Source organism: Apostichopus japonicus, chromosome 9 (assembly GCF_037975245.1).
Source record: "Apostichopus japonicus isolate 1M-3 chromosome 9, ASM3797524v1, whole genome shotgun sequence".
Lineage (NCBI taxonomy): Eukaryota > Metazoa > Echinodermata > Holothuroidea > Aspidochirotida > Stichopodidae > Apostichopus > Apostichopus japonicus.
Genome location: NC_092569.1, coordinates 989,646 through 1,013,211, shown reverse-complemented (window position 1 = coordinate 1,013,211; position 23,566 = coordinate 989,646). Strand labels below are relative to the sequence as shown.

Genomic DNA, 23,566 nt, shown 5'->3' with positions numbered 1-23,566 from the left:
ACATAGGCCGCCTGTTATACTACAAAAACCTATTGTGGGCTCCTTTAACTTTTAAAACAAAATCTGTTTGGAACCTCTACGCGACAGGCACAACATGTTTGACTGCAAAACAACAGGTTCCAACCAACCTATCAAAGACCCGTGACCCCTCACATGCTTCAGATAAGCACAATACTTCCATGTGATTATATATATACCCGTAGATCATAAACTTAACGAAAGGATAATGTACTCTAGATTTATATCTCTCGCACCGTGCAGGGTGGGCGGCTGGAAATATTTTTCAACCCTCCCACGAGGTTTAGATGTTGTTCCTTTTCTTTGCTTTTTGCTTTTCTCGCGTTGAGAATTCACATTCGTAAGCACATACTCCCCAACTTGACCCCGGTTTCAGTCACTGAAGAGGCCAGAAATTATCTATTGTTTATCCGTTTATTTCTTATTACCCTTGTGGGATCCAGTTGTGGAAAGGTTATTCTGGTAGTCAGTGGTTTATCAGCAATCGCTATTCGTTCGGATTTCAGCCCTAGTCATTTGGAAAACTACATCGACTGGTTAAAAGATTCACGGATTTCTTTTATTACAGGTTCCGACAATTCTTGTTCACCACTGTTTTCGAATTTAACGGCTCTCAGTAATATCAGTTTAGTTCGTAGTATTGCAAAGCGCATGTTGTCTTTCTGAACACAGCTCAGGGCTTTAGTATCAGTGGAACAAGATTACTGTTTGAAACTTGTTCATTTCGAATGTAACTTTTGTTAAATCAATTGAAGCCGGTTATGGTGAGAAGATAATCTGCAAGTTGGGAGAAAATATCTTTTAAATATGTTTTTTTATTCAGCCTGCTACTAAAACAACAAGTTTTTATCGTGAAATAGTTGATAACTGCCATTAATATCAGGAGAAGACAAACGTAGAATTGATTGAAAACTTGCTCAACATGGAGAGAATGGTGGCTGTTTCGCTAATTCTTTGGAATCTGATCCAGACCGTGTCACCCTCTGAATTTCGGAGACGGGGTAAGATAGTATTTAGCGCAGAATGGGGAATGAGGTCTTACAGAGGGTGTGGAGGAAGGGGATTAATGTGGTTGGGTGAATTTGAGAGGTCATACATGGGGTGGAAGGTCAAGGTACGAAGATACCGTGAGAGGGCGGTGAGGTAGGGAAGGAATGACAGAGGGAGATCACACACCGATGGCCATCTCAGTTAACCTAGTACTTAGCTTTGTGTGTTCTTGTATGCGTGGAAGGAGGGTGGGAGGCTTTATAGTAAGAATTGGTTCCTTAGCGAAGCTTCCACCGGAATAGTTAAAGCAGTGATATATAGTGTATAAGGTGATACAAAACTTAAAATGCAGGCTCTCGCGTTGTGCGTTGCTAGGTAGGGGGAATGACAGTACTTGTACATCTTTCTACCAATAGTTGAGTGTTAAAACATGATATCCAACTTACTAATGTAGATATAACAAATGTTGTTTTTATTTTAGTTATCAAATACTATAAAGTTATATTGTCCATGAAGAATGAAATGGGAAGAGAAAGGGAGGGAGAAGTTTGTTTTTAGTGTTTGTCCCCCTCTTAAATTCTTGTTTACCCATCCAACATATACAAGCAAATCTAGGGCTAATAAGACACAAATATACCATGCAGTAATTTCGTTGATCAATTCAGATAGGTAATTGCTGCATGAAATTCTTATTCCCACTCACAAACCTACGTATTTAGGTGGAAATTCCCATTGTTATATCAAAGTATACGAATGCCAGACAGTGGCATCTCATTCATCATAATGAATATTCATGAACCATTCAATTAAATATTTCATTCTATTCAAAATTGTTTGTCAAAGGTTTCAATTTGGTTTGGTACGAAATCCAATGTTTTGTTCTTCACTATCTATGTTTGTAAAAGGAATGAAGGAATCAGTGAATGTAGGAAAACGTACGAATGTGAATAAATTAATATATTAATTATTTAATTAATTAACGATTGAATTAATGCATGATTGAATTAATGGGTGAATGACTGCACGAATGAATATTTGAATGAACGAGAGGGAAAATGAAAGAATGAAAAGCGAACGAAGAAACGTGTAATCGAGTGAATTTAAAAAAATAATAATAAATGGTTAAGTGAAAAGCTGCTTCAGGGACCAATGTGTGCCTTTTACATGAAACCATTCACCCTTGAAGTCTGTAATTATTCAAAATTACCAAAGAAAATGATTAAAACCAAATGGAGACTCTAGTAATCCGTAGTCTGGTATATTATGATTATGTAGCATCAGTTAATGTCTTTTAAGATTTGAACATGCGTGACAAAGATTGGAAATGACAGCCAGTGTATGCGCTTAGCCGTCATTTGTTGCCCTTAAACCCCTACAGACGATGAATGAGTTAGGTACCTGGGAAAATGAGCTTAACAAGCGGCCTGAACATTTATACCTCCTCGTTGCCGGAATAACTTGTCGGTCATGTACAGATATGTCAGCAAACGAATTTCCCTAAACAAACGGTTCTATTTGTGGGAGGGGGGGGGGGGACGTTTCCCTAAAGTTAAAAGGATATTCATTTTCATTAAATGAAAATACATATTCGTTAACTGACAATGTAATCTCCTTTTGCAGTACCTGATATTTTCTTCTTTGCGTTAAGGAATATCTTGCGCTAAGGAAAATGTGTTATAGTTAAATGAAATTGCATACATTCTTTTACCTATTTAAAGAAAAACTTCATTATTAACATAACTAAGGCATGTTTATGTTGTACAATAGTCCTGATTGCGCATTCCCATGTACCGTTAATGATAGCGAAGTCGGCTGTGAAGAAATGAAAGCGGCCAATGCATGGCGACGTCACATATCTATACTAAACAAGGGCGTAGGAACCGGGGGGCTGGGGGGCGACAGCCTCCCAGTGAAAAATACGGTGGGGCGGAAGTATCATTCCGCCCCCCCCCCGCTTCGCAAAACCCCTTTTTCATTTCCAAATGAGAAAAAAATCTCATTTGGAGCACCAAATTGCATCTAAGGCCAGGTAAAAATGCAAAATCATTTACAAAATGGAGTGGGTGCTGAAGTGTGCTATATTGCACCAAATTGCATCTGAGGCCACCTGGAAATGCAAAATAATCCAAATGGAAGGGGGACACCCCCTCCCCTTAGACCCCTCCCCCAGGCCGGCCATCAGTCTTCAGCCCCCCACTCAAAAGTACCTTCCTACGCCACTGAATCTAAATATACTTAGGGAAGATGTGGTAAAATGTGAACTTTTCTTCGATGATAATACCCTCCCACCCCCCCCACCCCCTTAAACAAGAAAGAAAAAGAAGGAAAAATAGACCGATAAATTTCACAACCTTTGTCGTTAAAGCCAAGAGCGAATGTAGCATGTTGATAAGTGTAGCCTATAGCATACAATATTACGTGTGACGTGCAGGCTAGGTTTATACGAGTATGACCATCCTATGCAAATCGAGGGCTAGAGACACGGAGCTCGCGCTTAATTAGGTCGGGAGGCTATGGGAGGGGGGGGGGGGCAACGGCGCTAGTGTATTCGAATATTTATATCATACCAAAGGTATTATGAAGGGGGTCCTCTGATATAAGTGTCCAAGGGCCCGACTCGACGCTGCATGGTTACAATCTTGGACACTTTATTATCTTAATATACTTGCTGGGCTATAAATGATTAACTAGTCTATAGATTATCACATATAGACGTACTATTGTGAGCATATTTTCATAGGAACCCTCACTTAAACCCAAAGATGGTTTGCATAGAAAATTAATGCAGCAATTAGAAGAACTTATTCAACCCCTGTAGTGTCAATTTCATTTAAAGCCCAATTCCATATATGTGACTCATTTAAGTTTGCCTCAAGAGTGGGAAATGATGGTTATGTGAGGTTATGTGAGGTGGGTTTGAATGCTACAATGGTATGCAGGTAAATCAACAGTTCAATGTCTGATAGTCTTACCATCTTTATAATTGATTTCAAGTTTTTCTTTATAACTGTTCTATTTTATCAGAGGGAACTTTTGCCTTGCACCCCAGGCATGTTTGGACAGGAATAGTGAGGTCAACAGAGATTGGTGAGGGTGACCTCACCATTTGTGCAGAAGATGACAGTTGGAGCTTACAGGCAGCCAATGGAATTTGCAAAGATTTAGGTAAGCAACTTAAGTGCAGAAAGTTCTAAATTGTATCAACATATATAGTGGCAAAATGTGAGCACCATCTACATTGGGGGGGGGGGGGTTGGAGTGGAGGTGGGGTGGAGTGGGGGTGGGAGGAGTGGGAGTGGGAGTTAATGCGATGGACAATGGTGGTCCCAGATCGGTAGAATAGTCATTTAATTTCAAAACATGTTACTATTTAGGTAAATAACAACAATAAATTCGATACAATTGTTCGCATTTTATGAAAACAAATTTAACATTTTTACACGTTTCATTTTTGAGATATACCGAGACAACTTCAAAATGAAAACGCTGAAAAAAAAATATAAAAGTAAAACTCTTGCCAACAACTTGGATGTATATGTTTTCAGATGGAATGCCAAAGATCAATGTTACACTTGTCAATGCTAACTTGTCACTGCGACAAAAAAGAATCTCAATGACTATTCCGTTTGACAGAAAATAATAAACGATTACATTCATCTTCTTTCAACGTTGGAAAGTAAACGCCCTGAAGGGTTTCAGAATGACATGAATTTTATTTGACTTTTGAAATATCAGATAAAATCGGTAAAATGTGGAACGGTTATAGTTGACGGTACCTGTCGTTACAATATTCATTCCTTTTTATACAATCTTAAAGCGGTATTTTACATTGCGTAAATTGTGTTGCAACTTAGGGACACGTTGACCAGGACATAATTATCACTTATAATGGAATATCCCCAGTACAGGCGATCCTTTGTCCAATTATTATCATCTCATCTCAGGACAAGGGTAAAATATTCCCAGGTATCATTAGGGGCATCGAGAGGAAGGTGGAGTCCCGCGAACAATGATGTCCAGGGTTGTCACCAGACCATTTTTAGAGCCGGGTAATTTGTGACGGTGATCTGTGGGGTTAATTACAGTTAAGCTGCGTTTTGCACTGAATCGCGCTAATCTTTACCAAGTTATACTTATTGGCGGTACTGTAGGCTAATTTGTGCCGGGCGGTAAGGCTGAAATTGACCTTGAGTACCGGGCGGAAATTTTTAGAACTGGGTAGCACCGCCCGGCGCCGCCCGGCGTGGTGACAACCCTGATGATGTCACAGGGCCTCTGTAATGTAGTTTTCCTTTGTACTGAAGAACATTTTAAATTTAGACTACAGTTCTCTTTCAGCATATTTAATGGGCCACCTTATGATCCCGGGCCCCGTGGCGTTATCCACGACCCCTCCCAACCCATCCCTCCTCAGTATTGGTTCGTTAACAGTGGGATGTGGTAAAACTAGATTGTAACAAAATTACTACAAAACGGAAGATTTTCTTTCACGTGAAAAATGTTTCTCTTTGAAGTCTAGAATTGTTTTTCTTTTCGTACAGGCAAAGTAGCCGGCAGCGATTCATTAATGATGATAAGCATGCATGACAAGTACCAACCCTTCATATGTAAAGTAGGCTAGATGTTATGAAAGTGTGGTACGTCTGGGCTGCAAGTTAATATTTTTAATTGAAATACTAACAGAGTGATAAAAATATTTTTAAATTATATACACTACAGACGTCTGTACCACAAACAGTGGCACAACCGCGTATATTCCTGGGGGGTGGGCGCTAGATTTAAGTCATGGGATCAGCCCTTACCAATAGCGGGCATAATATTACAAAACATAACTAGTGTATAGTATATATAACATTTATGTGCACCATTTTGCATTTAAGCACACTCCATTTTAGCAACTTTACTAAAGGGTAGGGCCCACCCTCCCCCCGGCCCCTCCTCTGCTTGACAATGTTAAGTCATGTCACTCGCCCCACCTCCAGGTGCCAAAATGGTGCTTGCGCTTTACATCCAGTATTTGCAAAAACAAATTTCCGTTACAGAAAGGAAACATTGTACAAAGTAAAGAAAACAAAGCAACTTATAGGCACATGTGTCTCGATTTCATATTTTACTTGTTCGGTCTTCGGTCTTGAGAGGGTAAAGTAACATTAAATCTGTGATATCTCCCAAAGGAATACCATTTTTCTTAGCTTTTTTTGGAGACTTTGGACAGCTATCTCTACCAAATAGATCCACATAATGATGGTTGGGTTTCTTTCTCCACTGTTTGTTTCTTACGGCCGACAGATGCTTTAAAATGTGTATTTTACACTTTCCTAGATAACACCAGCTTTACATATCTTCTTCTTTGACTAAATTCCTACAAGGATCTTGAGTACCCCCTCTGACTAAAATGACACCACGAATGCTATAGGTCAATGATACGCTCGAAACTCTAACATTCTATGATAAACCGGTAAGTAAAAGAAAAGTTTGATCCGTCAGATATAATTTTCCAAAAGTGATTGTTAAAGTTTTGAAGAAGAAAATGTAGCCATTAGACTCAGGTGTCTCTTGATTTTTGGCAAGTAAATCGAGTCACCTTTAATCATGATCATAATAGTGAAGTATTTAAATATATTTGTGGAACCATGTGCACGATAAGATCACGAATTGAATGTCTCTTGAGGGACAACGTATCAGATCCCATTTTCACTTGCTCAATTTTTTATTGTGATTGAAAAGCCATTCTCGAGAGGATCGCTTGACCTATCTCAAATACTTCTTCGTCGAAGATCGTGTGGGTGTATCTATATGTGTGTGTGTATGTGTGTTTTACGGTGGGATGAATTGGGTATACGTCTGTGTGTAAACGTGATAATTTGAATAACATAGAATGTCACACTTGATACATATATCCACCTATGGTGAATGTGGGTGGATGTCAAAGGTCAATTGGCGTTAATCTAGGATAAAACATGACAACTTTTATAATATTATAAGTGCAGCTTTGTCTGGACCAAATCACGGTACACATATATCTCTTTGGGAGTACAAGAACCCATGGGACGTTGTATTGAAATAAGCAAGTATACGTAAAATCTCCAAATTGAAAATCCATGTACTCGCGCACGTACAACAATTTATAAGATAACAAAATATTAATATAGAAATATATGTTTAAACAAATAACACGGTAAAGTGTAAAGTTGTCGCAAGTTAACGAAGTAAAATATTAAAAAGCTTCATTACACGGGGGGATGAAAGAATCTCAGTGCCTGATGGTTTTGAGACACGGGAGTCTCATCATGCCAATACATCTTGCCTATCATGATGTAGGTCATTGAAGACGGTGGTTAGGGTCATCCCATATGGAGTCTTAACTTGGACTGTAAGAAGTACTGGTAGGGTCGAGTTGACTGTAGGCTGAGACATCCCAACCACTATTTTTACTTTCTTTATGATACTATCAATACGATCCTTTCAGTTTTCTTGACATTGCCACCCCAACAGATCCACCAGTAACGCAAAACCCCAATGAATGAACCACTATAGAAAATATTTAAAATTTTCAGCACTAACAATAAAATTTGACATTTTTTGGAGACGGTATAATCTAGAGTTTAAATTTTTAACCAAAACATCCAAATGACCCTCCCCCCCCCCCCCATGTCAATTTGTCGTTCAATACTACCCCAAGATATTTATAGGAACGAACACGCTCGACTGCAGTTCATTTGATAGTGACAGGTGCATGGTGGAGAAATGGTGCTATCAGGCATGAGACTCTTCCGCGGAAACGCGGATTTCAGATTTTTTTTTTTTTCATTTTCGCGTTTTTTTCTCGTAATTCGCGTTTTTTATTATTTTTTATTATTTTTTTTATTTAATTTTTTTTTTTTTTTTTTTTTTTTTGCCGAACATGCTGGACTGTGAAGGGAAGGAACACCGAATTTGACCAGTGGTGGAATCGAGTAGCACAAAGCAAGCAAAAAAGCCTTTTTTTTTGGTTCAAAAAAGCTAAGGGATAAATTATATACAAGCAGAAATTCCACACTGTTTTGGCGAGTTACGTGATATGATAGATTCCATCTAGAGTCCACCATTTTGCATCTAAGCCCTCCTTACCTGACAAAAAATTTCTAAAGGGGAGGGGGACACTCCCTCCCCATAAACCCCTCCCCCAGGACGGCGATCGATAAATTTCAGATTTTTTTTCCCTGGCTCAGTCTCATCCCTGTGCTATGACGGAAGTCAGGTAGCATTTCTTTAGTCTTAGGAAACTTCAGGTCAAGAAGATTTACGTCACAATAATTTAGAGAAAAAAAGAGATTTTGGCTGGCTAAGATAGGAATTTTCATCATAACCATTAATCAAACCAACCATGACAGTGTCATCAGCAAATTGTATGAGTGAGCATCCTTCTTCTGAAGATCTGCATCATACGTATATATATAATATAAACAGAACCGTCCCCTGAGTGGCTCCCGTATAAGAACAAATTATGTCAGAAAGGCAAGTTGGGCTAAGTTTTACCAATTGCGTTATGTTGTTAGGTAGTTTATGATCCAACGAACTAGGCTAGCTGGGACCTTCACATTGACAAGTTTGTGGGCCAAAATATGAGGTCATATGTTACCGGAAGCAGATCAAAAATCGAAAAGTATAACACGAGCATAATTCCCTGGGCAGGAATGTTCTAAATATAACTATTCCTAGGATTACGACGGCGTCTTCACAACTACGACTCGGTCGGTATACAAACTGCAGAAGATCTAGAAATGGATCAACGAATCTTTTTAAATGTTGGTTTAAACATACGTAGGCAGACTTTCATAGTAACAGCAGTAAAGGCAACAGGACGCAAGACGTCTAGATAGGATATTGCACTCATTTTGGGTAAGAATATGATACAAGACTTCCATTGTCCAATTGTTTTGGAGTTGAAAGGTCACTTGGGGTGAAGAGAATTTCATTCTGACATACCTTGTTGTTATGATATATATTTTATCTAAAGCAGCTGTTCTCTCCGATATTTACACAATGATATCAAACCAACACTTAAATTTTTGTTTATTAAGGTTTTGAAGAGGGCGTTATGCTGTTTGGGCGTCGGGACATTGAGTTGAGTGCCATGGAGTCCGTTGATTGTATATTCTACGAGGAGAGTGGGGCGTATTGTAGGCGGAGACGTACGCCCTGTTCTAAAGCAGCATGGGTGTCTTGTCAGTGTAAGTACATGAATTCATGGTGATAGTTCGTCCTATAAGTTATGACGTCAGTCATGTGTATATAGTACACATTGCCTCTCTGGGGATAATGGAAACCATCAGTGGCGTACTTAGAATAGTTGGTAACCGGGGTGGATTCTTCCTCTGTCACCCCGTGCAGTGAATGACGTCCTGGGTGGGGGGGTATAAAGGGAGGGGGTGTTTTTGTTTATATAAGGTGGCTTAGATGCAAAATGATGCTATCTTTGGCAAAGCATTGAAATGATTATATTATATGTGGACCCCCCCCCCCCCCGCTTACTAGTACGCCACTGGACAACTTACTGTACATATTGTCAAAATTTAGATTTTCGCACACATCCGTGAATTATCTCATGTCGTATCTGATTGTAAAACATTTCAGTTCCAAAATGGGCGGGATCTGTTTGAAGATTCATTTACATTGCTTACAATTAGTTGACAATTAGTTGACTCCTTTATGTACTTTATACAGTAACAATATGGGAGAACCCTGTCCTATTTTAGAAATGGACCGATACAGACTGGCTTCCACCGTGTTATCCACACTAATTCTCACATATCATAACTCTCACATGAAGGAAATATCAAGGGACGGAGGAGCGAGGGTGGGGGGGGGGGTCTTGGACTTAACCACAGTGTCCAAAATTTGTATTTCAAAAGAAAGAAAAATATAACAGCCAAAATAATGCACATAAAATTATAACTGGCTATATCATTAATTCAATTCCCATACTTCAGAAGATCATTTGAATTTGATTTGAAATTTCTCATCTCTTTTCCTGATATATTGATATTATCCCAGAGTTTATTTGTGCCATTCCTTGCCGTTACATGCCTTACTTATCACCACCCCATTCTAATCCTAAATTTCAAGAAAAGTCAGACTTTTGAGATAAAATGTTGCACTTTTAAGAAATTTGTCCAAATATCCGTATCATAAATGTTGGTTGATATAGTGGACGTTTTGAGACAAAACAGTTGAAAAAAGCCGTAATTCTGAGGAACGGCTGGAAATTTCGAGATATAATAGCCGCAATTTCCAGACAGAAAAGTCGAAAAAGAATATAGATGGTTGTTTGAACTTCTATTTGTAGGAAAGAAACCTAAGCCGAGAGTGTAAAGCACGAGAACAAAGAACATTAAAATTGTTGACTTAAAATAGTAATAAAATAAAATTAAAATAGTTAAAATGTCCCATCTGGGCCATCTTAGAAGCAAATTAAAAGTCCGTCTGGCGAAGATGTCTAACTGGACACACGATAACTGACAAATACAACAGAAATCGACCAGTTTCGCCAACGGACTTTCAAGAAGAGGGAAATGGGATCAAAGTTTGCCAGAGCGAAAATTTATCAGTAATTGTCACTTACATGACTCCTTATTCTTCTGTAGATATTAAAGCTAGGTCTATGTATATGAGGCAAATCTGAGGCTAGGAGATTTGAATATAATCTAAGTTAGCGAAATAATACGTGTTTATGCTGGTAGGCCAAATTTCGACCCGGAAGTACTACTGCCATGAATGGGAAGGTCAAATTTTGTTTTATGCATCAAGTCAAGAGAGGTTACCAATCGTTAATTCATTGGTTTATTAGATCATTAGGTAATTCGTCTATCCATCCATCCATTAACCCATCCATTCATTCATCCATCTATCCATTCGTACATCCATATATACATGCATGCATCCATTTATTTGTTTCATTTATTTATTTATTCTTCATTAATAGTCCCTGGTTATATTGGTTGCTATTCGTTTGACCCGAATGGGCTACCTTTTGAACAGTATCAGCGATCAGCTGGATACAGTGATGAGATGGCTATCGAAATATGCACATCACGCTGCTCAAAAAATTATTTCGCTTACGCGGGTCTAGAAGACGGAAGCCGTTGTTACTGTGGCAACAACGCACCAATGGGAATCCACCAAGCGGACAGAAGTAGCTGTATGAAGCCATGTAATGATGACGAAAAACAGTCGTGTGGAGGAATTGGTCATATTGCGGTTTATGAAAGTAAGATCAAGTTTAAAGATTTTAATATTGATCAAAATAAATTTTAAGAACGAGAATTAAGGTAGTTTTTTACAATATATATATATATATATATATAATTATTTGTCAATCCGTTATCTACAGACAAAGGAATAGTTCTACAAAAGAGATACATTTCAATGAAGTTCTAAGTACAGAGAACTTTGACAACAGCGAAAACATTCCAAATGTATCAGGTTTCAAGGATACCTCAACAAGAAAATCATAAAAGGCTAAGTAAAGCTTACGAAGAACATTTCCCCAGATGACATAACATATCCCTACTGTGATCCAAGTTCAGAGAGCAGTTGAAGGTTTAGTCAGAAAAGGTCACATTCAATCAAACATATCTTGAGTTAGGGACAATATGTCGAGATGGGATTTCACCTAGCAGTGGGGAATATTTCCTAATCAGTATAAGTTCTACATTGTCACCAGAAAATCTTCGAAAAAAATGCTGTAGGGCACTGACCTATACGAACCTAATGTGATATTTACATAATTAGCTACAAAATATGACACATCGAGGGTGTGTAGGCCTTTTTAATCATAGCCGAATGCAAAAGGACTGTACATATATATGCAACAACACATTGTATTTCTTCTCTCTTTTCTAAGGGAAGTTAGATCACTTGATATTTGGGTCCACATCACCATTTGCAAAAACTCTGTGTGCAGATTACAATGTTCACATGTTTAAATCTGGCAAGGAATCACTATAAGCTATAGCTCACTAGTTCTTTCGTTGGAACTTTCCAGTTCTCACAAACACAATTTGGGAAATAGTGTCACGTTTATTCCTATTTCACAAACAGCCTCATAAATTGACCCTCATCCATTTATGCTTTAAATCCCCTTGACACTAACCCGCTCATTAAAATTCAATAAAGGCATAAAATGAAAACTGACTCCAAAATTGTTAAGTTTTGTACATGTTTATACTTTTATGGGTTTTCATTTTACCACTGAGCTATAGCCTATATAATTCATGTTGAAAGTATATACAACCCGTTTACACCTGTTTTTAGTTGGACTAGCCCATAATTTACGGTTAATGGGTGAGGCTTGGTTTGGTTACTAAAGCCCTGTGTTACTGCGTATTTACTATTTTATCATTACTGAACTTTCTGCCGATTTTGGAAGGCAAATTTACAATCTTAAATACACATATATGTTATTTTGCAAACATGGTTGTTCTTATATGACGCTTACTTGTAAACACGATATCTAACAAAGAGAAACTGTGCGTGCAAATGCCCAATCAGTTGAATTCCATGAGCCTATTGATGATAGTAGAACTCAAATGTTATTTGAGGTCAGCAGACCTCAAAATGTTTAAAGCGGTATATCTGAATGAAGAGATACTTTGGTATTCCATACTTTATATTTACGTGTCCCATACGAAGTAGATAAAACCTATTTTGCTTTATTAGTTGAGGTCAAAATACTAAAATATCGTAACGAGTTTACGACAATATATTATGCTTGGTATATGGATGCTACATAGTGAGTAGTTTACACAAAACTTTTGATTTCTCTTATGACGTTCAAAGGATCTTTTCATGTCACCATAGCAAAATTTGATCAATCTGTAAGTAAAACTGTTACACTTACATACGTTATACAGTAAATGAATCCCTTGTATTAACTGGAGGTCATTTGAGGGCCAGCATCGGTTCAAATTTGAAACCATGTAAGAACGAAGTCTAACAAAGAGAATCGTTGGGTACTCCCAAGTACACCTTCGCTCCCAAATATACATCAGAAATATTCTTGTTTGTGAAGGATGAACACGGAATTATATTTGTTCATGAAATTTGGATGTATCATAATATTAATGGCGAAATGTTACAATATATTGTCGGGTATATCAAGTTGGTTTGTACATTTCGAAACCTCAATTCATTTTTGCAATTTTGGTTAACTAGTCAAACAAACAATAAGTTCATGTACCTCTTTTAAAATGAACCATCTTCCACTTAATTCCATGTAGAATTTGGGTATAGCCTATATATAGACAATCATAGAGATTTCTGAGCCTAACCATATTGATTTACGATGAAGGCTATACTTGTTCAATTATAAGTACACTAAAAAACCCGATTCGATTATTTGTGCTTCGAAAAACTGCAAATAAAATTTTCAAGTAAACTATTATTTGTTGTCAAATGGAATTAGTTATCACTTCGTAGCAACTTGCTTTTGTTTCGCCTCAGGTAAACTGGGAAAATGTAATGGTACTTACTCCGTCCATGGTGGAAACTGGTACATCGCCTCTCCTGGTTTCCCTGGTAACTATAATCCCTCCACGAGTTGTTTCTGGATGTTCATTACACCGACCTTTACCGATACTACGGTAAATATCATAGGAATGGATCTAACACACGACGAAACATTGCGAATTATGTCCTACGCAAATGGCGACTCTAAAGCGACATCGGATCAAACGTGGTCGACTAATCGAGAGGCGGACGTTAACAGAGGAACATGGAGACTGAATCTAAAAGCCAATTCAATTAGCGCCGGGATAGCTTTCATTTTCACATCTAACCCTGGATCTCAAGGAAACAGACAGTTTTTAATGCAGTTTAAAGTAAATAATGGTAAGTAATCTTTGGCTATTATTCCATCTTCTTATTCTTACTTTTATACTGTTTGTTAACGACGGTATAGAACAGAGGCCGATGTGGTTCTGTAACTTACACATGAGGGAAGAAATGAGGGGGTCATGAGAAACATATAGAGGCGTAATTATATGAGGAGTGTCGGGATAATCCATATAAAATCACTTTCTAAGGGAAACGATCAAAACATGTCACATATACGGACCCAAACGTTACCACATTGACCTAGGTCTATGAACAGACCCACCCGTATGATGAAAAAATTGCGTGTCATGTGTGCCATTTGAAGGGCAGTACATAATGTAACACCGGCCGGCTTCTCGCTTTGGAAACTTTAAAGGTATGCTGTATAGGTCCAAAATATGCTAGATATTCAAATATGGTCACCCATGGTCAAGATTCTTATACTGGTTTTTTTACAACCTTCGAGGAAATTTTCCACATTGAGATATTCAGTCATCTTGTGTGTTCTTTAAAAAATGTCTGAATACAATTTGGAGAGTAAAGACCTCCAGGAATGTACTTTTTGAAAACTTCTAGCAATATAGCGTGATATACTTATGGGCCTATACTGACTACCTTTAAGTAAAACCTGTAACGCATACAACAATGAGGAACACAGAGGAAAAATTCCGATTAATCGATTTATTGATGCATGGGTAAGACTGGTGGTTAATTGATTGGTTGGTCGAAAGTTATACCGTAACTTCGCGATACTGTGAAAGGGCATTTATGTTCCTTTTAAAGGACTACGGTAATGACGATCTCGATGATTTTGATCTGACATGTGGTTTGGTTCTATTCTTCAAAAAAGTGCTTTCATTGATTGTTTTGGTCAGATTTCAGGATAATTTAGCAATTTTTACTCCTATATAATTTTCCATTCAATAATTTAGACTTTCGCCTACTAGTTGGCGAATTTTGAATTTAACAATATAATAACCTATATCACAAACTACGCCAACTAGTTCGCAAATTTTCTGTTCAACAATTGAACATTTCGCCAACTAGTTGGCGAATTTTGAATTTAACAATATAATTATCTAGTATCACAAACTACGCCAACAAGTTCGCGAATTTTGTATTCAACAATTGAAAATTTCGCCAACTAGTTGGCGAATTTTGAATTTAGCAATATAATTATCTAGTATCACAAACTACGCCAACAAGTTCGCGAATTTTGTATTCAACAAATAAAAATTCGCCAACTAGTTGGCGAATTTTGAATTTAACAATATAATAACCTATGTCACAAACTACGCCAACTAGTTCGCAAATTTTCCATTCAACAATTGAAACTTTCGCCAACTAGTTGGCGAAATTTTTATTCAACAATTAAAACTATCGCCAACTAGTTGGAGTAATTTGAATTTATTTAAGTATACTTCCGATACGGCAAAGTCTTTCCAGACGTGTTACTACAACTTCAAATTTCGCTAACTACGGTACTATTGGCGACTTTTGTTATTTAAGACTTCAATAAATGATCACCAATTTCGAAATAATTTAATATCACAAATTCATAGGCGTACACGTAGCGAATTGCACAAATTTATGCCAACTTGCACTTTATGATATTTTTTCTTGTGGGGTATCTCCCTCCCTAAGAAGCCACAAAAGGATTAATATTCGTAGCCCTACAAAAGTATGCTGATTTACATGCACAAACAAACGCAACTGTTAGTGTGTTGTAGAATTTTATTTTGATAGTTGGGCTTATCCTACGTGTATGGGCAATTATTTTCAATAAATACTCAAAACTTTTGTTAATCCTATATCCAAATATCTAAAAATTCGAACCAGTAACGATCCGGTCCAACTCCAACCCAATTTGAAGTGAGTTTTTTTCTCTTAGTAAACCATTATCAATTTCTCTTAAATCTACTGTACTCTATTGTGGTTGGTTATTAGGTAATAATTTGTAAACATGGGTTGTTTCAAGTTGTCCAGATGATAACATTAGTCTTCCTTAGTCAAGGGAATTTCAATGAAAACCTAGCTCTGATCAAACCTCAATAATATAATTTTTTGAACATCAATTTAATACTTGTTATAAACTAATTTGAAAGGTAGTGTATTATGACATCAACTGGGCAAAATATTTGAATGAGAATCATCCATTTGAACGCCACCCCAGCTCTCTATACTATCAGAAATATATTCTTCGCACGTTCACAACAGCAAACAATAATTTGACAGATGTATTTAAGAGGCTGCATTTGCAATAAATGTCAACAAAGATTGCTTGAAGGGAGCGGCGCTCATAGGTTCATAAGTTTTGGGTGCCACACACACCCTTACACACTAAGCCTAAGCATACTTTCTGCATTGTTTTAAACATTACCAGATATATTTGAAATTGCAACATTCTACGAGTACCACTTCCTTAAGTTTATATTGTCGGTCATTTAAGTGCGTCTAATGTATTAATGTACAGACATTGAAAAATAAACATATATGTACTGGAAAAATTGTAAAAGAACACTTTGTTGGTCTTTCTGATATAATATGTAAAAGAATTCGAAAAGGAACAAATCTGCTGATAATATGATATCATATGATATGATCAAACTGGCACAACATTGCACCAGATCGCATCTAATGACCTTCAATTGTTAACCCCCTACCCTTTGACCCCTCCCCCATATCACTGGAAAATTTGCTCCCCACCCCCCCCCCCAAAAACAAATTCCTGGATATGTCCCTGCCTCCCGCAAGGTAGTGTTCTCGCATCGATCCTGTATAATATACATACAACGTAGGGTAAGCCCCACAATAAAATATTTTAAAAATCTACAACACACTAACAAAAGCATTTGTTTGTGCATGCAAAGCAACACACTTTTGTTGGCCTATTAAGATTAATTCTTTTGTGGCTTCTTACACTAGTTGGCGTAGTTTGTGATATTAGGTTATGATATTTTTAAATTTAAATTTCGCCAACTAGTTGGCGAAATTTTTAATTGTTGAATGAAAAATTCGCGAACTAGTTGGCGTTGTTTGTGATATTAGGTTATTATATTGTTAAATTCAAAATTCGCAAACTGCCATAGTTGGCGAAATTTTATATCAAAATTAGATATAGAGAGAGAAAAAACGCCACCAAGTTGGCGATATTTCTGTTTTACACTTAAGTATATAAAAAGAGAAAAATAAACCCAATTAGTTGGCGATATTTCTATTTGCACTAATAGTGAATATAAATATTTTTAAATTAAATCTAATATAGGACTAAAAAATTGCTAAATATATATTATAATTTACACCCCAGATTTCGCCAGAAACGTCGCGTATGCGCTAAACTTTACCGTATACTTCCGGCAAATGGGTTAAAAAATACTTCACGAAAGTGTCTCAAAATACGAAATTAATGTTTAATTCTTTCACAGTAGCCATTGTTTTGATTTTGCGTTTTCGGCAAAGCTTTGGAGATTAAATTGGCGATTGATAACTAGGTTACAATTTGACTGACAAATACTGCAGCTACAGACTACACTGCTGCTTCATTAATGTATCATGCGTATATAGGCATATAAGGGGTAGACTATAATGGGACACGCGAAGTTACGGTATACCATCATATAAAAAAATAAAATATGAAAGGTGCAATGACAGAATAACAAAACAAAAATAATATAGTTAAATAAATAAATAAAACAATTTAAAAAGGTGAAGATTTTCATGTCGTGCCACTTAAACATTTCCCCTATGCTCTTGAATAATAGGCGACGACTGCACGTTTACATTTATAATTAGCCTATGCAATAATTAACAAATATTCTAATAGCGATACACTCACAGATTATTCTGCTCTATATGATAGTAATACACTTTTGCCCATAGTTACATAGCCTAAGCTACACCGCTATATGTAACTATGCAGCTTTGCAATTACGCACAAATTCATAATGACTCGAAATATATATATGAATTATGATAGACTAGCCTAATTGGCTTACTGTAATAGCCAAAATACGGCAATCCTATGTTTTAGCGGCGTAAATTATTTCCCCAAATTTGTATGGGCCTAAATTATTCCCAATCAAAACCTACTACCCTTTAGGGGTACTAATTATGTACATATATATTATGGGGGCCTAAATTATTCCTAGACCTACTACATTTTAGGGGTCTAGGTTATTTTACAAAAAAAGCTCTTGCTACGAATTGTCCTGCCATCTAACTTGTCTCCAATAATATAAACCCCTAAAACATATGAGTACACAGTATAATCATGTAGGCCTCTCAAATGTAGTAGGTTTTGATCGAGAATAATTTAGGCCGCTAAAACATAGGATTGCCCAAAATACCACTAATCTGTCGAGATTCTGGTTTTTAAAAAATCTGTGCAAGGTTAGGAAAAATGTCTTCCGGCGAAGTAACGGTCAGAATCTTGATTGTTACTACACAACATAGGCTAGGCTAATTATCTTAATCAGCAGCAATCATATAACTGTTACTAGCCTCTGTAAACTTTAGGCCTGGCCTAGGCCCTTTAAAATTACGTTCGACTTTGAGCTTGGACTGCGAACTTAAATCCCTGCAATCCCATGATATAGCTTAATTAATACAAAAAATACGTCATAAATATAAATCATACGGCATATTGATAAATATTTCGGCATAAATTAATTGGGTTTGCAGTTTGAAAATAGGCTAGGCCCCTACTATGAATATGTTGGCTATTTCAATCGACAAGACTGTAAATTCCCTAAACTGCGTTGCTTGTAACGTTCACGGTATAGAATGAATTCAACATTCTCTCAGCTTACAGAATAAACATCTCTTAGGTTACTTCCAACGTGTCAGAACATGCAACAATTTATTTCATGTCATGCATATAAAAGATTAAAACAAAGTTAACTTACAGAAAACAAGTAGCAGCTCTCCGATAAAAATAGAAGAAGGACGTCCGTTACTGCAGTAGTTTCTTGTGCAAGGTACTAAATCAGTCTTCTCGATCGTGTTATGTTAAACTAGCCGCTATTTTAAGAAATCTAGGTTTGTGAGCGCTGATTGGTCAACATGCCACTCGTGCTTAGACTTCCTATTGGCTGCCTCCACCTGCAACTGGTACAGCTGCACGCGACCATTGTTTACTATTTTTAGAGTTATATCCGGTAAGTGGCACGCGCACTGCTGTAGAATAAAAGAAAACCCCAACCCCCCACGAACAATAAAAGTCGGATATTAAGAAAATTAAACTCAGACATCGAAAAGCTTAATTGAAAAAGACGAAAATTTAAACTCAAGAAAACGAACAATTAAACTCAGAAATCCCCCCCAAAAAATTAACTCAGCAAAATAGAAAATGAAATTCGGAGAAAAACCCCCCAAAAGTAAACTCTAGGAAAAATGAAATGAATTAAACTCAGAAACAAATCTCTTTTACGAAGCATATGCCGTTGTCACATGCATGTATTAAATGCGACAGTTCGGTAGAAACTGTGTATTGACATTAAAATATATTAATATTTTCGTTATTATATCTGTTTTCTGTTTTTTGTTATTTTTATATCACAGTCACAGATTTGTCTCCGACGAGCTCGTCCGCTACGGCCATGTCAACCAGGGCTATCAGTAGTGGAAAAAGACGAAAGAATTTCGGTTTGTTAAAGGTAACCGCGATCTTGATTAATTTTACAATTATTTGTTGTGACGTCAGAGATGACGACATGCAAACAAGAGGCTCACACAACACGTCTGGTGTGGAACGAATGATGTCCTCGCTCAGGTTTTTGACTATTTATTTAAATGTAAGGCCCTCTTCGATTAAAATAAAACCCCTTGCAATCGAAATCAAATGTTGCATAATTTAAGATATGTCCAAAGCAAAAAGGATATGCCAGATTTTTAAATGTATGACTATAAAATATACGTATCATATGAAACATAAATCAGTTTTTCCATTACTTCATTTCTTTTTCCAATTCTTGTCGTTTGATTTCTGCGAATGCAAGGGGGCATAAAATGTATTGTTGCAAATAATTTGATTAATAAATGTCTCTTTTTACAGATCGTTGCTGTTTCCATGGTTACTTACATTTTCTACAGCTATTGCTGACACTTGAGCCCATCTGCTTTTACAGAACTGTGAAAACTACAAGTGTGCTTGCTAGGAACCAAAGAAAGAGAAACATAGCGAGATGGACAGGTGGGGAGAGATGAAGGTTTAGTTGATAAAAATAAATCAACCATAGAAAAATAATCATTTCTAGCCTGCAGCTGTGATGTGGATATGGATACAAGCTCTTCAACCCAATTAAAGACTTTCACTATGATAAAATCCCAGAAGTAATTAGTCACTGCTATAGAAAGGATACACTGAACATTGACAATGTCATACAAGAACGTTCGATTAGCCCCTTTAACAGTTTAAAGTTGGAATCTGGGGTAATTTATCAACACGAATCTATAGCTCAGAAGGATACATAACATTGACAGTATCAAACAATAACCTATGGTAAGCCCGTTAACTGTTTAAAGCAAGAATCAAGGTTAATTCACCAATACGAACCTATGGCTAAGAAGGAAATATAACATTGACAATATCAAACAAGAATATATGATTAGACCCTTTAACTGTTTTAATCACGGGTGATTACCCCGAAGAGTCATGCTAACAAGGATAGGCGAAATTGGCAGTATTTAAGAAAAAAAAATATATAGCTTGTAGTCTGTTAAGAAATATGGAAAAAAATGTACAATTAAGACAATTATTGGTGAAGATTACATGCAACGGATTTCATAGATGGGGTGGGGTGATTTACAATTTAACCACCCCGACTGTTTGTAGTTGAGGATGAACCTATGACGCATTCATGAGACTATTAATTAGTTTTATAATTATGTCTAAACGCAAGGTTGTGCTAATAAGCATTTTTGGATTTTGCAAAAGTCCACGACTGAACGTCCACCCCCCCCCCCCCCCTACCTCGAATGACGATGGAAATTGTGCGCATGCCACGGTGTGATGACATTGAGATATATGTTACCATTCTGTACCGGGTATATCAGAAGAATGAGCTTTACTTCTAAATTTGTCTTCATAATAATGTGCTCGAGCTGCCACGTTATTGGAGAATGGGAAGCAACCTACCCTCTACTGGTATAAGGTTCAAACTTAAGCTTAATTTGCTCTGTTGAACGGACGTCGCCAATTTGCCTTAATAAAACAAGCTTTCAGACATAAAGATGAATACCTTGAAACCTTGAACAAGCCTTAAGTAATTTTTCAATTTTTACTAACCGAATGAAGTAGCTACATCTTGCCGTTTTGCAGCTTTTTGACCAAGATGAAATTTATATGTTAAAGTGTCGGATATCAAGAACATTTATGTCTTGGAGCATTTTAAATATGTTTACGTATAATGTTGTAATGAAAGTTACTTTGCAAATGAATGTGATTTTGGTTTAGTCTTCTTAAGACTAAGAGTGAGATCATTAACTTATTTGGAGAGGTGTGTGTTTGCTACTAAAGTACATTAGTATTCAAATTATACATGCTTTTCAAACTACGTCACTGTTTATTGTTAGAGCTTTTCAATTTGGTTTCAACCAAACAACCTTAGCATACATTCTCTTACCGTGGTACGGATGTTACGTCGTACAAAAGTGTGGCGCCGTACAAACGTGTGACGTCATAGTGTAGATGATCTATGACCTCTAGAGTACACATGAGAAATGTACACCAAATTCATACAAAAAAAATATTACAAAAAAGAACAAAAATTTGCTCAAATTCAAAATGTGTTTGCAGTTCTTAGGTCTAGTTTACACTGTTTACTGATACGCTGACGACGGCTTCCTAGTACAGAAATGGTCCAATGAACACTCATGAATTGAATACATAATAGTTATCTAAGGTAATGGACCAATGAACTTTCATGAACGATTACGTCATAGATATGAAGATGATTGGGAGTCTGATATAGAACAACAAAGAGAACGAAAACATTCTTAAAAGTGTACTTTTATTTGTTTTGGGATTTTGATACCCTGTCGAAGGTGGCTAGAGTGCGTGGTGATTTAAATACCCTAGTGGTGAACAGCACAACCACTGAGCGGGGGGGGGGGGAGGGGCGTACTATGTGGTATGTACACCCATAGTAAAGTCTGCGTTTCTGTTCCCCCTTTCTTTTGCATGCTGAACATTTCTCATGTTTATATGCTATTGTCAAGACGGTTTTACTTTACTAATTATCTTGCCTAATCTTTCCCCCAATATGGCAAGGAATCACTAAACCTGTTGGCCCTCTGGATTATTTTTCTGTTATTTCTTTCTTAATTCAGCAGCAACGATGAGTTTATATGAGGAAAGATACTCATTGATTAAGTCTTAACCTAATTTACTTACATGTTCGTTCCCGGTGGTACAATTCCCGTTTAACATTCAAGTGAAAATACAAAGAGAAAATATCCTTTGTTTTAAAATTAAATTGACGTCCCGAGCCCTATTGATTTTAACACTTTTCCTCAGGGAGAACTCCTATCGATGGTGTCATAGTCCTATTTAGGTCTATATCAATCCGCCTGTGTGTTCACATATCGTAGGAAAAGGGCCAAAAGCATGCAGCAGTAGAACATCTTTCTTGATATGTTATGAATCAGAATCTGTTCTTTTTTTTATTATTGAAGAGCATGAATGGATGTACATGTGGTGCAAAACTTGTGTCAATTGATGCAATTTTAGACCACGGTTAGGCCTCACAGGAGTAGCGTATACGATAATAGATACTAATGAAAATAGATTTTAAGGAGTAAATATAGGTTTGTTTATAAGTTACGAAAATTCCACGCTCTAAATAGCAACAAATCTGCACGTTCATAATACGGAATATTGATGGCACCACGAATGGCACCACCAGTGATGGTTGGCGTCTAGCTGGTGAGAACTTCTATTACTAGACTCAGAGGCCACATTACTTTTATGATTTAGTGTGTAAGTCAATGGAGCTTTTAAAAGGCCTATGCTACACGATAGGCGGATTTAAATGTACTCTGTATGACGAGAATGGTGCGCCTATGGCGCTCTGTAGACGTATGCCAACTTACGAACATGGAAAGTGTTGGACGCCCTCTATTAGCGTCTTCTCTAGACCTGGCTCCGTTTTTTGCTAGTCTAACAAATTCAATGCGCAATAACATAAACGATGGCGCTTTCTCATAAAGACAGACAAGTATATGCAAGGTCAGTATAGCCTAACGGCTAAGCCACATTACAATGCCGAGTCTTTGAAGAAAAGGGAGGGGGGAGGGCAGAGATGTAAGGTGTAAGACATTCTTCCGCTATGATAACCACCCCAACTGTTCCCCGGCCTTGACTATATGAGAACGAAATTAATTTCTCACTCACTCTTTTATGGTTTCTCCCTTGTATTCTATATATGTTATAATTCGCTAGAATAACAAGTTTAGATTTTGCGCTACATTTGACCAAGTATGTATGTATTTTAGATCCTCCTGCAAGTAGGAACTTACGAAGAGGCCATCATTGGCTTATCAAAGCCGCAAGCTAACCGAAGTCAGTCTCTTAGACACATATATAACGTCCATGATTATGAATTGTCAATTGTCGACACTCTGTATACTGGACGACATACATTAATCTTGGAGTGATGACTCGAACTCGGTACCTTATGATTGAAAGGCACCAGCATTAACCAAC

The 23,566-nt window shown here is 37.1% G+C and overlaps 1 protein-coding gene across 1 annotated transcript; it reads left to right on the top strand.

The window, feature by feature from the left end:
- Nucleotides 1-197: 197 nt before the first annotated feature.
- On the top strand, nt 198-21,857 carry LOC139973245 (uncharacterized). The gene is made up of 7 exons (XM_071979787.1): nt 198-1,019; nt 4,033-4,173; nt 9,072-9,221; nt 10,973-11,257; nt 13,492-13,878; nt 19,423-19,517; nt 19,916-21,857. Exons 1-7 carry the CDS (start codon nt 941-943, stop codon nt 19,961-19,963), a joined length of 1,185 nt encoding a protein of 394 aa, XP_071835888.1. The 5' UTR covers nt 198-940; the 3' UTR covers nt 19,964-21,857.
- Nucleotides 21,858-23,566: the final 1,709 nt, after the last annotated feature.